Source organism: Bombyx mandarina, chromosome 12 (assembly GCF_030267445.1).
Source record: "Bombyx mandarina strain Sakado chromosome 12, ASM3026744v2".
Lineage (NCBI taxonomy): Eukaryota > Metazoa > Arthropoda > Insecta > Lepidoptera > Bombycidae > Bombyx > Bombyx mandarina.
In genome coordinates, this window is record NC_143219.1 from 8268461 (window position 1) to 8284086 (window position 15626).

The following is a 15626-nucleotide window of genomic DNA, read 5'->3' on the forward strand; positions in this document are numbered from 1 at the left end:
GAAACGCATTGCTGCTTCACGGCAGAAATAGGCAGGGTGGTGGTCCTTCCCGTGAGAGCTCACAAGATGAGTAGGGGATAAACTGCTTGCCATTAAGCTTGATCAAAATTCGTTGAGGGATCTGGACTTCAAAACGTAACCGAGTGATTGGTGTTAAAATGTTAATCGCAATGCACCATCCATGTTTCCGCAAAATTGTTTCTTTTTAGAATTCACACCATAGTTTCGATGTTGCCAACTCATGAATAGTTTGCTGTTACTGTTCAGTAACGTCAGAAATCAAAGCAGCACGGTGACCAGAGTAGCTTCGATCCACGCCGTCCAGTTGATATTGACAAAAAGAAATATTTATGTTTGTCACAATAACCCTGAACTGTTGTCATGTTTAAGGAATTCTGCCATTTTGCAAGTGGTCTGGAGCGTATGTCCTATGTCCAATTTTGTAATTGGTTTTCACAATGATAGCACCTTCTTTTTTGGGTAGAGCTCTATTTTAATTACCGGAATAATCGTATGTAACAGCTGTAATATTTCTGTTACCACTTCCACGAAAATGAAGTTCACAAAATGTGAATTGGACTTCTTGGACTACCTCTTATTAATAAAATTTATTCAAATTGTTATTTATTTATCATTAAAACAAATAATGATGTAGCAAAAAGTCGCATTATTGTATAACTGACCCTGGTGATGATTGTCTGTCGTTGGTTGTGAACAAAGCTCAAGGTGACACTCAACGCCTGTAGTATGTGAAGGATATTTTAAGCGAGAACAGCTTGTTTTTGGGTCGAGTGCCGAACCTCCTACAAGGTTCCCGGGCCCAGGGGCACGCCGTGTGGGACTGGACGGTCCGCAGATGTTAGGAGCGAACCGCGGGCCCAAGGATGGAATTTGGAGCCCTACCCACTAAACGACTCCCCTGTACTGTCACCCAAGCGTCCGATCTCCTCAAGGTCAGAAACCGACTGGGGTAAGGGGGTTACCGCGGTCAACACTGCAACCAGACGTGCAGCTAATCCTAACAGCCTGACCGACGGAGCCTTCGAGGCGAAACAGAGGCTCTGGAACGACGACCGTATCGGTGCGGCAGTTCATCAGACCGTCCAGGCTGTCGGCCTAAGGGGGTGAAGCCGGTTGGTGATGTATCGCGTTCCGACCTCGCGGGCTGGTTCTAGTCCGTCAGGCTATTGCGGGACACCAGTGACACCGCCTTGTCTACTAGACCTAGAAGTACCTACTAGAACCAGCAGACAACTAGACCTAGTTAGTTCTTTCTAAGCGTAAGGAAACGTAAATGTCTATATTTTTTTTATACAAACTTAAATTGTAGCTATCACAATATTCCATTGTCGACGAATAACACCTCTGTCGTGACCACGAAACTGTATTCGAAACGTCGGAATTTTTTAAAGATTAAACCACAAAAGTAGTTTAGTTATGTCAGTCTTTTTTTATCATTTCAAATAATGATGTAATAATACTATTATAAAAGTATTTTTTATTATTTAAAAGAGAATGTAATCACTGTGTTATAGCCGACTTTACTGAGATAAATGCACAAAAACAAACATAAACATAAACCAGACCTATATATCTTAGCAAAACGGCGACCTCCCAAATAGTATTACTGAACATAGTACATAATTTTGATAGGTGCGAAAGTTCACTCAGGATTGAGAAGAATCCCAAAAGCCCGTACTAACATGAAAATACTAAAGCGTGTCCAACTAACTAAACAAGATGGCGCCATAGTTAATCCATTTTACTACATTCTAAGGCGTTTAGCTGCCTTTGATTTTATAGGCCTCACATGTATAAATATAAATTATTTTGGAATAACATAGGTACAAGGTGTATGTTATTCCAATTCCAGTTCATACAGGGTGTACGTTATTCCAAAATATTTTTTAAAAGGCTACGAACGATTTTAAAAGATTATTTTTTCAATGCGTTGTCTTGCTTCCGTAACACATCCTATTTATTGCTTTTATGGTGATTGAACACTTCAAACCTCATTTGTAGAACGATTTATTATGATGTTCTGTAAACACCATGGAATTGAGTTACTTATAGAACCGGTTGGTAAGTGTCAAAAATACTTCTGGTGGACCTGTCCACCACCTTTCCACATTCTATGATGAGACGGTAAAATGGAGATAATGTGATCATCTGAAACAATTTCTAAAAGCACGTTCCGAGGAACGACGGTACAAAAAAGAAAGAACCGAATTCCCACAGCAGATCCAGGTTTTCAAACGAAAATTGCGAGCTTGACACGCGACAATTTTTTTAGAACATTAGTACCTACGCATTACCTATCAGGATGTTAGAAACACAAATAGAAATTAATTTTCAAATTTTTACTAATAACAAAATATTTAACTGAAAGTATGCTTAAAATTAAAATGTCGCAAAAACTGAATGAAGCACGAAGTTCATGCTTGGGAAAACCGTACCTATCCAACTGTGAGTTGGATACGGTTTGTCGTTTGAGATCTGACCTAGGATCTTGAATAGAGTGACAAGTGAAAAAAGTGTATACCTATAACGAATGCAGCTAAATCTCTAGCAAATTCAGTTCAAAAAATTTATTTTTACTCTGTACTCAAATATAAACGAAGTTTAAAATTCAGATTATTACTAATATTCTCATTCTTTATAAATCTGCTTTTAAAATAAAGAATATCGTAGCTACCCGAACAAAGTTATTTCAGTTTCTCAAACCGGAAGTGTTGCTAACACTGGCCCTAGCAAGAGCTATACTTCGATGGATCAGGAGAATCCGTAATGACGTGTTTAGGGCCAATTTTTGTAGTTTACCTGAATATTTGACAGAATTGGATTTAGCTGTCTTTGATTTTATAGGCCTCATGTATACCTATGTATTTGAACTGTTCTTGAAGCCAAAACCAATATTAATAATTAGAAAGCTATTTTAAACAGGAATTAGTGTAAACGACCGCGACAACTAGAGCACTATTTTTTTAACTTACCTATTCTGCGGTAGTGGTGGTAGCAAGGTCCTATTCCAGCTACACCCGGACGGGTAGATGAAATCTCGGGCACAACCTGAGAGAATTCGCTAACACTACCAATAGCAAGAGCAGTGCTTCGCTGAATCTACCACCGGATCGGAATCGAACCCGCTGAGAAGATACGGTGAGAAACTCAGTGGGTTTCTAGATCACGTATCATAAAATAGTCTTTTCTGACGCATAACTTTTTACATTTAAAATGGCGTCAATAGTTAACCTACCTCAGCTAGCTGTGATTAGAACGCACGAAAGAAGATAAGCATTTCACCTACAAAAAACACTGTCTCGCTTGTGTTCGTACATTACCTGTTAGTTTCTGCTGTTATTACAAGAGAATCCTAATTCAATAATAGTATTCAATAATAAAAAGTGCTAATTAGGAAAATATAAAGCTGTAGGGGTTTTTAACAAAACTGATCAATGTGTCGTATTCGTTAAATAAAACAAAAAATTTTTTTTAACTTTTAATTCAACAATAACTGTCTTTTATTAACTGTCACTAATTTTGTCATCTTCCTCTAACAACATAACGTGTTCGGTTTCGACGGTCGTTTCGGAATCTTCACTCTTTTCTTCGTTTAATTTCTTACGTTCCTTGTATTCCTCAACTTCGTCCATCGCCGAGAACACTGCTTTCTTTTCGATTTTAGCCAAAATTTTTTTGTCGTGGAAACTGTGATTGTGCGGATTTGCCCTAACAATAAAATTAGTAAGATATTAATAAAAAATAAGGTAATAATCTTATCGAAGTAATAGTACTGTTTTTCTTTTATATTTCTTGACGATGATAGCCCGTCTAGCTGGCCCTTCAGAGCAAGTGTGAAAATAGCCCCGGTAATCAACAAATTAAGGAGCGGACGGTTAGCGTGGTATGAACATGTGATGCATAGAGAGGAGATGCATGTGACTAGGAGATTTATGGAAATGGTAGTGCAAGGTAGAGGGGAAAGAGATCGACCGAAGAAGACATGGATGGAGTGTGTGAATGACGATATGAGAGAGAGAGAGAGGAGTGAGTGTTGAGCTGACGGCTGATAGAAAAGGATGGAAGAGAAAAATTAGCAGTGCCGACCCCACCTAGTGGGATAAGGTGGAGAAAAAGAAGATAGTTCGTCTGGCAGCAAAAGATTATCAGAAGCCAGTGATATTATGTAATTACCACGTGGGTGCGTGACAGAGACATTGAGACATTAGGTTGAAGACTCAATTGTGTCACAGCTGCCCTAATCCTCAAACAGTAGAAGGTGTCGGTACCTCCCTATACGGGCCCATTTGCTTTACCTCCAGTCAGAGTAGTGTTATATTAATGTTCTTCTGTAAACGTCTAATATATGTTAACATTATAAGATATTTTAGACTCTTACTTAATCAGAGAAGCGATACAAGTCTTTTTTAACTTCCGAATAAAAAAATAAAAACTAAAAAAGTTATGGACTCCAAAATCTTATGAATTAATTATAATTATACGTATTTTCAATGTGGCTACATTTTTAAAACTTTAAAAAAGTATACTTTTTATTAGATAGATAGATCTATTTAGATACAAATAGCTTTAATTTAAATATTTCCATCTTGGTCGTCACGATGAACGTATGAAAAAAATATCAAACAAAAAGTAGAAGTAGGCATATTTTCATTGTGCATTAAACCCGCTGAGTTTCTCGCCGAATCTTCTCAGTGGGTGGCAATTCCGATCCGGTGATAGATTCAGCGATTACCTTTACTGGGGCTAATGCTAGCTAATGTTTTCACTGTGCCCCGTGAGTTCTCCCACAAGTTCGGTGAAGCCCTTGAGATAGCTAGGTAGGCAAAAAAATGTATCAATTATATTTTTTTCTCACAATTCATTCACCTGTTTATCACAATGTTTCCTTTGGTTACGACGAAAGCTCTACACTTCTGGTCTCTGTAGTTAACACAACGCCACCGCTTTAAGCCATTTTTGGTCGTGGAGGAGTTCAAGTTGTAAATGTAACGATTAAGGATTATTTGCAAACACCCTCGTATTGAAACGGTATACTGAAGATTTAAAGCCGCTGTAACATAAACAAAGCTGTTTAGATTTAAATAACGCTAAGAGGAAAATATTAACGAGATGAGTAACGCCATTGTGGTAATACCCAAACTGTAATATCGATTTGTAACAAGATTGCAATTTTTTTATCGGTATTGGAAGTAGGGTGGCACGGAGTGAGTTAGAGATACAATGGGGTTAAAGAAATAAGCTATGCTTATTTTAGTAAAACACTAACATGTTTAAAGTAACCGGTACTTAATTGCTTACAAAAATTAAATGAAGATTCGAAAACAGTTGCATTAATAATATTTTAAATCAAGCCCGCCTATTAAACACCTAATTTTTACAAATTATTTAATCTAATTAAAATTACTTTCACGGTTGAGTCTCGCAATAATTATTTTCATTTAATTATTTATCCGACTTTTCCAGTTTTCGTAATTTACAACAAAACATACATAACAAATCTACTTATGTATTTTTTTTAAGTGAAAACTTCTTTAGAATCGTTGTGATTTCAAACCGGATGCAACGGAAAAAACGACAGGTAAGAGAAGAGACACAAATACAAAAATGTGTAGGATGAAGCCAGCAAAGAATGAGACAGAAATATACAGCGCCATCTGTCTGCCATATATTTAATACAGCGCCATCTGTGAGATTTTTTAATACTAACGTGTGTATGAAAGCTCTTGTAGTGAATTTTAATTTAGGATTATACGTGAAATTAAAATATCAATTCACAGAGGGCGCTACCTTACAATTATTTACTAATGACAAAATTTTACATATACTTAAGACGTTTAGGATAATTGTATTTTAATTTTGGAAGGTTTCACTTCTACCACGTGTGAATTGCACACATTTTGTTTTTTTTATAAATTTAGCAATCATCTTTATTCTCTTACTTACATTCACATTTTATTAATTTATTTTTAATTTTTTTGGATGTATGGTCTTCCTGTGGGAAATCACTGTTATGAGCTTCTGAATAATCCATGACATCAAAGTCGTCTTTAATACCAACAACTAACGATCCTGCAGAGCTGACCTTTATTGGGCTGTAATTAATGTGTACACATTAAATAAATTTACAGGCATTTCACTTTTAATTTTCTTCAGGGCAATTTATGATGTTATTTTCTTAAATTAAAGTCTATTATAAATTGTTTCTTTCCTTAAAATCATTATATAAAATGAGTTGGTTTATTAAAAAAATTTTGAACAATGATTTTCAGGTGAACGTTTTTGTCTAACACTTATTAGCGCATACCCAAGCAAACTATAATAATATTATAGTTACAGTTACTTTAGAAAGAAATAATTTTAAAATATAGTACCTGAAATTGGAATCTTCATGTTTTATAAGCACTTTCTGTGCTAAAGATGGTATTTCTATATGGGGCAATGTTACCTGTTGAAAATGTAATTCAAACCTTATACAATCTTTGATTTTATTACTTATGATAACGTACTACTATACGGCCCACCTGATGTTAAGTGGTCACTGTCGCTCATGGACATCAGCAATACTGTCACCGTTTCAGTTTTTATTTTATTTTTTATTTATTGCTTACATGGATGGACGAGCTCACAGCCCACCTGGTGTTAAGTGGTTACTGGAGCCCATAGACATCTACAACGTAAATGCGCCACCCACCTTGAGATATAAGTTCTAAGGTCTCAGTATAGTCACAACGGCTACCCCACCCTTCGAACCGAAACGCATTACTGCTTCACGGCGGAAATAGGCGGGGTGGTGGTACCTACCCGTGTAGACTCCCAAGAGGTCCTACCACCAGTGATTACGCAATTTATAATTTTGCGGGTTTGATTTTTATTACACTCAGCTCATTTCATAGCCAGATGATATGAGGATTAACAGTGATGGATGAACAAAAGTTTTGCTCCTGTGAAAGGTTGTATGACAATTTATCATGTAGCTTTTAGGTATCAAAAATATCATGTAGCATATGACTTTATAAGTCTAGCGTTCCAGTTTGAAAAGGGAGAGATTACTATGGATTTAAAGAACTAGGCCAACGAGAAAATTTAAAAAACTAAACAAGGAGCTTACTTTGTCTATGGTTTCTGAATGTGAAGAGGCTTTTGTAGCTTTTCTATCAGGAGTTTCATCTGCATCATGTTCCTGATAGAATTCTTCATTATTTTCAAAGTCATTTGGAATCTGGCAATCAAATTAAAAACTTCAATCAAGTTTGACACAGTACTGCAATTCTATTAGGGCAAATTTTATAAGAACTCTTCCTGAAATCAAAGACTTATTACTACTAGATTAAATATTCTGTTGCTACTGATCATTTTTAGAAACAATTTACTTTTTGGTTCCTTTAAATCCCTGGAAACACATCAGTAGGTAAATAAATAATCACAATAATTTTATTTTATCCTTAATTACGATCATTAACACTAACTACTATTAATATTTAGATCATTAATAATTTGCACTTGGATTTTAAAGAATTCACCTCACCTGTAGAATAATGATTATATAATATCCAACTTAGCTAAAGCTGATCTAGTTCTAGCAGAGTTAGTGTGAGTAAAATATGAAACATGTACTAAAACATTTTTAATCTATTTTCCCTACCTTTTTGCTGGTAGCCTCGAGGTGCTATTCCAGCTATGCAGTTTGGTAGGTGAGCAGTAAAACAACAAGAATTTACACTTGGCTTGGATAATGAATAATGTTTTGTTCTCTTTAAGGCAAGAGTTTAGTCCTGTGATATATCTTGTTATATACTATACACAGATCATATTCTTTATCATAATGTTAAGTTGTAAGGAAACCATGCTCATACTAAAATGGTAATAGTATTATTATTTAAACCAAAACAACTGTTTGGTCAGAACCTGAAAAATGACATTGTGTGATTTCTTTACTTTGAATATTACTTTGCTAGTGTTGGTAGTTACAGAATTAAAAGTGTAATATTGGTAGATTACTGTTTCAATTTACAAATATTCCATTTAAGTCTTGGTAAATGTACCAAAAACATCTTGAAAATTATTAAAATACAACAGGTGCATTAGAAACTCAACTAGCCCCAACTAGCCCTAAAGAAACTATTAAAAACATCAAAACATAAATAGAAAATGTTATCCACTATACAATTATTGTTGCCATGTATTTTGGAACCCACAGATTTTCTTTAATTATTATGTTAATTTTTTCAAAGAATTTTTTAAAAAATATATAAATGTGAGTTATTACATATTCTTTGGATTTATATTTTGATTAATAACACAGAAACTGCTGTGTGGATTTAGAAGATTTTTTAAATTTAATGTGAACATACTTTATAACATCAATTAATACATATTATTTTTTTTATCAAGATAAACGACATAACCCAATAATACAAGGTAATTCTAACAAATTTAATGGTGCATTCACTAGTTTGTGTCTTACATACAAACCGATCTACTAATTGAATTAAAGTTTGCAGACCAGAGAGTTATAAAACGTTTTATACCAGAAAAAAAAACAACATTCATTTTGAATTGAAAATTAAACACTAGTGAAACTGTGGAGCATGTCTAGTATTGTAGCTATGTAATATATAAAATGTATTGTAATATTCTCTATACTATGACACTTGTGTTATAAGAAATTTTGAATAATTTCAATGTTAAACAAAACAATCATAAATACTCACAATATTTTGTAAGCCTTTTATGTGAAGTGATTTAGCAGCTTCAATAAACTGTTGTAGATAATCACCTGCGACAATTACTTCTCCTGTATATATGTATTCTAGAAGTAAACATAATGTGTGGTGGGATACATTCTGAAATTAAGTTTGCTAACTGAAATTGACATATTAATTTCTATAGTATATTCGATATAACATAGATAACTTAATTATAGAATCCTTTCTCAGAGAATCGAAAGTCTTCTTGAAAAGAAAGAAGTATAATTAATTCAGAAACCACTAAAGCAGATACTTTTACACATTTTAAATACTATTCAATATTCAACAATACTTACATTAAGAAATATAATAGGATGTGGACAAGGTGCTGAAGCTATTAAGTCTTTTAAATATGGACTAGCTAATGCAAGTAACACTTGATGAACTTTTACAAAACGTCCATCAGAAGCAAGAGTCATATCGACAAATTCACCATTCTGAAAATTTTACAAAACACACATCAAGCAATTTTATTTATGGTACAATTTGTATAAAAAAATAATCGCGTTTGATATGTAAAACTAAACTTAGATTTAAAAAAACTACAATACATTGCCTACATATGCAATCCAATATAATTTCGGGGAAATTTACCTGTTGCAAAGTGCTAAAGCCATCGCAAATACTTGACTGATATGAATCCCAACTTAACGAAAACTGTGCCTGTGCCATTATTGTATTTATTTTAATTTTATGGGATTTGAGGGATCGTTTGTAGTGTCTATCTATCTAAGAAACATAAATAAATACTTTGATATTGGCATTTGAAAGTAGTATGTTGGTCACTTTTACTAACAGAAAAGACGAAGGTATCACACCATACAGCCTACGCTTAAATTTTTTGTTATATGAGAAATAATATAGAGCGAAAATTATGTGCAGGAAATTTTAAATCATTAATTAATTGAGATGAAATTATATGAAAATAGATGAGACGGAATTAGATAAAGTTACAATAAAATTATGGTTGTTTTTTGAGACCATTTGGAAGATAAGAGAAATCTCGTCCAGCGGCGGTGTTTCATTTTCTTATAAGCACTGTCCCAGATGCTAAACATTTAATTAATAAGCTAGCGTTACTACACATTTAAACCTGAATAAACACTAAATGAACAAAATAACATTCACACAGTTTCGTTCTTCGTGTTCCCCCTAAAAAGTCTCACTTTCCGTAAAACAAATGTGGATTTGGCTGTTAATTAAAAGAGTATGAAGCCGTACGGCCCAAACGATTTATTTAATTTTGTCTGTAATATTTTTATGAAAACACTTTGAATAGAGTGTGAGATGTTGAATATTCTTTTTGTTTGATCTATATAATGTTCCTGATCTTAATGTGTAATAATGGTGGCGTAATATCCGTTTAGCTTTTGTGAAAGCGGACGTGTCGGGTAATAAATTAAAATAATTCTACGTTCCCTTTCGGGTTCTTTCAAAAAACCCATTGACCTCGCAATTCCTATGATTTACTGAGAGACTAGGTATCTCATTTTACCGCATCGAGCGCCTTCTTAGTGTCATCTCATCTCAACTCATTTTAATTCTACGTTTTGAGTAATAGACATAGCTTCAGTGCAAAAATATTTTCCTGTACAATGGATTGGGGGAATAGGGACCAAGGCCAGAAGACAAGGGATAGAATAGGGACAAATCTGGGTTGTCACAATGCTTTTGGGTTGTTAGAGATTTCACTTTGTTGAATTGAAAATGACTTTTATTTATTGTTTATGAATATTAAAGAGATTACGTTTCAGTTAACCTTAAATTATATAAATGTAAGTTATTGAATTTACTGTTAAATTAATAACTAGGGAATCGTTAGAGTAGAAGAAACAATCTCTGCTCCCTTTAGATTTAGGAAAGGCAAGGCTGCATATTATCTCCAGTCCTTTTTAATATCTATGGGGAGTATATCATGAGACGGCTTGTGAAGGCTGGGATGGTGGAGTTACAATTGGTGGAGTAAAATTGAGCAACCTCCGATACGTCGCCGACGACACATGCTCCTCGCGACTAATGAAAGCGAGATGGCTGTTCTCATGAGCAAGCTAGAAAAAATTTGCCTCGAACTTGGTCTTGCAATTAACCGATCCAAAACAAAAGTGATGGTAATAGACCCCACGAGCAAACTGGAGCACACGGGGTCACTGCATCTTGAAACAACGGAAGGATTCATATAGGTACTTGGGCTCCATGATTGCGAATACTGGATCGCGCGAGCCGGAGATACGAAGACGTATCGGGATAGAAAAAAGTGCCATGTCTCAGCTTGATGGACTCTGACTCTGAAGAAGGCTGATCGAAGTCGGGTCGACGCGTTTGAGATGTGATGCGGGAGGAAAATTCTGCGGATTCCCTGGACGGCGCACCGGACAAACGCATCAATCCTGAAAGAACTAGGCGTCTCCACAAGACTCCACCATTTGCCTACATCGGATTTTATAGTTTTTCGGTCACGTTGCAAAGAAAAAGGGTGACAATCTCGAAAGACTTCTCATCACCAGCAAAGCGGAAGGAAAGATGCTTAGGGGGCGTAGTCCCATGCGCTCGTCCGATCAGATTAAGACGACTTTGGACTCCAGCATTAATGTCGCTATCCACTGCGCGGAGGACAGGAATGAATGGAAGAACATAGTCCTAACAAAAGTGCTCCGTAAAGGTCCGACCCTCAGCACTGGGGAATACGACGGAGCACCGTTAGTGGATCGAGAGAGGGGAGATCCGAGATGACGTGTAATGCTTCGCTGAATCTACTTACTGTCTGATTAAAATCGGGACGCAGTGAGGTTATCCGACGATAAATTCAGTGGGTTGTGTCCATGAGTTAAGTGACCGGAACTTGAATGCTTAAAAGCACTGAGAAGATCCGAAAGGACATGTCGCGGGCGACGTCAGTTGTTAGCTATTCCGCCATCGGATGTCGGGAGGGTCAGAGACAAGAGGGTTATGAAAAGGTCATCCCTCTATCGAGTGTGACATTTAGGTAACTGACCTTCACGGCCCCGAGTAATGGTTGACCAAAGAGGGTGATCTGGGCGGCCACGACGACTTTACTTATTTCATTCTATGCTTATTAGTACGCCTAGCGTCTTATCATAATTATTGGCAGCATATTTCGTCTCAGTTGCGATCAGAGTGATTAGTGAGTTTTTTAACGTTTTCGATAGCGTAAAAGTCAACCCAATTTTGTATGCAGTTGGAACAGCGCCCCTAACGGAAAACGTAGGCAAACGATCCTGTTCCATACAAATATGAGCTAACTTTTACGCTATAGAAAACGTTAAAAAACTCGCACTGAGCACACAGTACATAACACTTTATGCGAATTGAATTGAATTAAGAAAGTGTGCTCATTTAACCTACAAGAGCAATGGAAGGAATAAACTATAATTCAAACAAAACGCTATATCAAATGTTTATTTATGTAAAAATATTGTTATATGAGAGTAGAAGACTTAATCTGAATCTTACACTTCATATTATGGTTAACAATACTCGTACGGAAAGATGAATATCTGGAGGCTATTCTCCTAATTCAGTACCTACATATTCTGTAGGTTTGCAGTTTATTTCCAGGTTATTTTCGTGGTTTAATTTAATGTTACATATTTCATTTTATATTAGATATAACGTACAGCTCGATCAAGCTAAGTTTGCACCTCGCATCGATTACATCACACTGCCGCTTAGGTATGGTCTGAAAAAAGGATTTGCTATGACTTTAAAAATGTAAACAAATGTTTGTTAGATTTTACTTTGCATTTATTGTTTTTAGCAATATATTATACATAGGTACATTAGAATATAGCGATATCGGGTTTTTGTATTAAGACCACCCGGGCATTCTTGCACTTTTTAAATTTGTATCCCAATTGCTCAGTAATAATTTGCCTTTATGTTTCCTTTTCAGGATTATGTTTGTCCCTTCACTGTGTATGACCTTTCTTTTCATTTTTGTAGCCCACAAAAATCCTCTCGAAGTAAAAAAAATTAACGTTAAGCGTTCAGTAACAACAGTTCAACAAAAACTTAACAAAATAGTCCATTAATATAACTAAACTTCAACAAAAAACCTAACAAGAACAATTAAAAAATTCAACGGATAGGGAGACGAAAACTCGTATGACGCATGTCGGCGACTAAGATGCTAACCGTACTGACGCGACAGGGCGATCGCGGAAAGGTGAGCGGGGAAGAGGGCGGAGCGCCGCATTCCAGCGAGGTGCAAACTTAGTTTGGTCGAGTTATAGTTACAAATCAAAATGGGAAACCTTGTCTAATTTCTAATTGAATAGCCCCACGTTTCTAAACGGAACAAAGTTGCGATTGCTTTACAATACGGCACATCTTATCTTAAGGTACCTATCCCCTCGTTCAATCACAGTCATGCTGGCAATGTTAAGACAACTACGAAACTGCTGCTTACTGCTCCATATGCTCAAACGCTTGTATGTTGTATGTTTGAAGATGAGAGGTTCAGAATCGGCGAAGAGGAAAATTGATCAGAATACTACTATGAATGGATTGTGACGAAGTAGTAGCAGTAGGTAGCGCAATATTTGCCGATTTGTAAAATATTTTACCAAAACAGCCATATTGCTATACAAATAATGAAGTTTAGTAAGCGTCAGCAATATACATGGTCCTTAACATTTTTCAGTTTTTACATGCTTGAGACAGGAATCTTCAGCGTCTTTTATCTTAGTGTAAACATAACATTTTTTATATTTTTTACAATTTTACTGTCATGGTATGAATGATTGTGGCAGCCTGACCTGAAATAATATTTTCACGTTAATCATGTTAATGACATAATATAAACATGGCCAAGCTTTTTAAGCTTACCTTCATTTGAATAGACATACGTTTTATTAAGGACACCTTGACTCTAGATCGGCACTTGAAATCACAACCTAGCTGATGACCAGTGGTTACCGAAGCCCACAGATATCATGTGAATAGCAACTGCCTTGTCTCCTTGAGATATGTGGTCAAAGTTTTGCATTTTTTATAATGGTTGTCCTGCCTTTTTTAACGACACGAACAGCCGCTTCTCAACAGAAATAGGCAGATTTCCATGATCACTAGGATGATTTTGTACAGAAAATAAAATAAGCAGAAGTATTATAATTTAGAGTCGATTACGATTGTATTTTTCTCCAGATAATACATGCACCTGCATGCAATAGTTTCAAAATTAATGTTTTTGGATGTACCATAGATAAAAATAGTAAGCTTCAATTAATATTGGTTCACTATCCCTGATACAAGCAAACTGAATCACAATAGGTTAGTAGCTGTATAAATCACATGCCTACCTTCTTGTAATAGTTTCATCTTCAGTGTCCACTAGTGCTTTGCAGTGTTTTGTCCGATAATCCACACATCGCCATCGCCGCTTTCTACCTTTGAATGATTGGTGGTGACAACAATACATGTATCGGTTCAACATCAACTGGAGTGACCCTCTATTTGATATTGTGTAGAGTGGTGTTAAAGCTAAAATAGTTTTTTAATAATATTAAAAATCAAGTTTTAAAGTTTGAGTTTACCAAAATCAGGACTATATTATATTATTAGGGATGTGAAACAAACATCAGAGATGAAAAATTACACCAAAACTGATGAATTTATTTTTATTTCTTACAAATACATTGTTATTATAGCTCTGAAGTCAAAGCTCATAGTACAATGTCGTCAGCAACACTTTCCACTAAACACCATCAAGATCTTGTATGGCAGAGTAGTGTCTTAAATCTAATTTTTGTTCATTTGTTTTCATATAAATTTACGTTTCTTTAGTTAAGTTGGATACTATTTTTAAGTCCCTGTCATTACTAATGTAAGCACACGGCTCAACAATGTAAGTCGTAGTTTAGTACCCTTGGTATAGTTAATGTCCAAAAGTAATAATGATATCATCAGGTAGATCAAATGCCTACAAGGACTATAAAAATAATTAATTATAGTGAAGAGTTAATTTTATCATACTGTTTCACAACATAAAACTATTAGCACATTAATTGTTTGACAAATTGTGGTTTCTTATATTTAGCAACAGTCACAGCGAAGCAAAATCCTGGTTCACTAAATGTTACTTAATTACAATCAAAGCATTCTTTATAGGTGCTATATTTACTACTATATTTATTTAATATCAATACTTTGCTGTGGTACTCACAAATAAACGTATATTACAAATAGAGTTCAGGACCTACCTATAGTTAAGAGATCAAACCAGTTTAAAAGATTCACAAAATTTCATTTATTTTAGACGGCCGACCATGGCTTCTGGTATTAATTAAGTATTATTTAAAATATTCACCTGGGACATAACATACCTCTCGCTTTGATAATGTCCTTGATATTTTCTTTTAATATATCAGTTATGGGACTATATGACTTTCTCTTGACTGTACTATTTCAGAAATACTAATATCAGCTGTAGTTGGTTGGTTGTTGCCATCATTATATAAGTTATACATATGCTAGGCGTAAACTTTCATTAATTGGTTGTTTATGTGAATTACTGGATTTTCACAATTTGATTGGCTAATATTAATTAGATCAAATTCAGCAATTTCTTCATTAATATTTCATTATTGCTAAATGCATTGAAATCTTTGTCAGCTTGCATATTGTTTGAAGTTATTGATCTTAATTCATTACTTTGTGTTACTGGGATTATTTCAAAAACATTTCTATCACTGATTCTTATCTGGGCTGCAACATTACTGTAACAATACATTTACATTAAGTATATGAGTGATTTCTAAATCAAAATTTGTGTTAAGTTTAGTAGTAATACCTTTCTAGCTTCTGTATTAAAGTACCAGATGGATATCCTAAAATAAATAA

The 15626-nt window shown here is 35.0% G+C and overlaps 1 protein-coding gene and 1 long non-coding RNA gene across 4 annotated transcripts in view; both read right to left on the reverse strand.

The window, feature by feature from the left end:
- Positions 1-3485: 3485 nt before the first annotated feature.
- Positions 3486-15626, reverse strand: part of LOC149501787 (uncharacterized) — a 76523-nt gene continuing 64382 nt past the window's right edge. Inside the window, exons 2-9 of one of the 3 annotated variants that reach the window (XM_089731656.1) lie at positions 9363-9486; positions 9065-9205; positions 8733-8864; positions 7130-7240; positions 6393-6466; positions 5965-6113; positions 4888-5071; positions 3486-3729 (exon numbers count right to left, since the gene is read on the reverse strand). In XM_089731656.1, the coding sequence (XP_089587782.1) occupies positions 3525-3729; positions 4888-5071; positions 5965-6113; positions 6393-6466; positions 7130-7240; positions 8733-8864; positions 9065-9205; positions 9363-9486 (1120 nt within the window). In that variant the 3' untranslated portion in view covers positions 3486-3524. Of the gene's footprint in view, positions 3730-4876; positions 5072-5964; positions 6114-6392; positions 6467-7129; positions 7241-8732; positions 8865-9064; positions 9206-9362; positions 9487-9722; positions 9797-15626 lie in introns of those variants that run through there. The other 2 variants (XM_089731657.1, XM_089731658.1) reach the window with 2 other exon arrangements.
- On the reverse strand, positions 12172-15613 carry LOC114248653 (uncharacterized). The gene is made up of 4 exons (XR_016323948.1): positions 15577-15613; positions 15110-15502; positions 14087-14267; positions 12172-13543 (listed from the first exon to the last, which is right to left on the reverse strand). It is a non-coding gene; the product is annotated as an uncharacterized LOC114248653 (long non-coding RNA).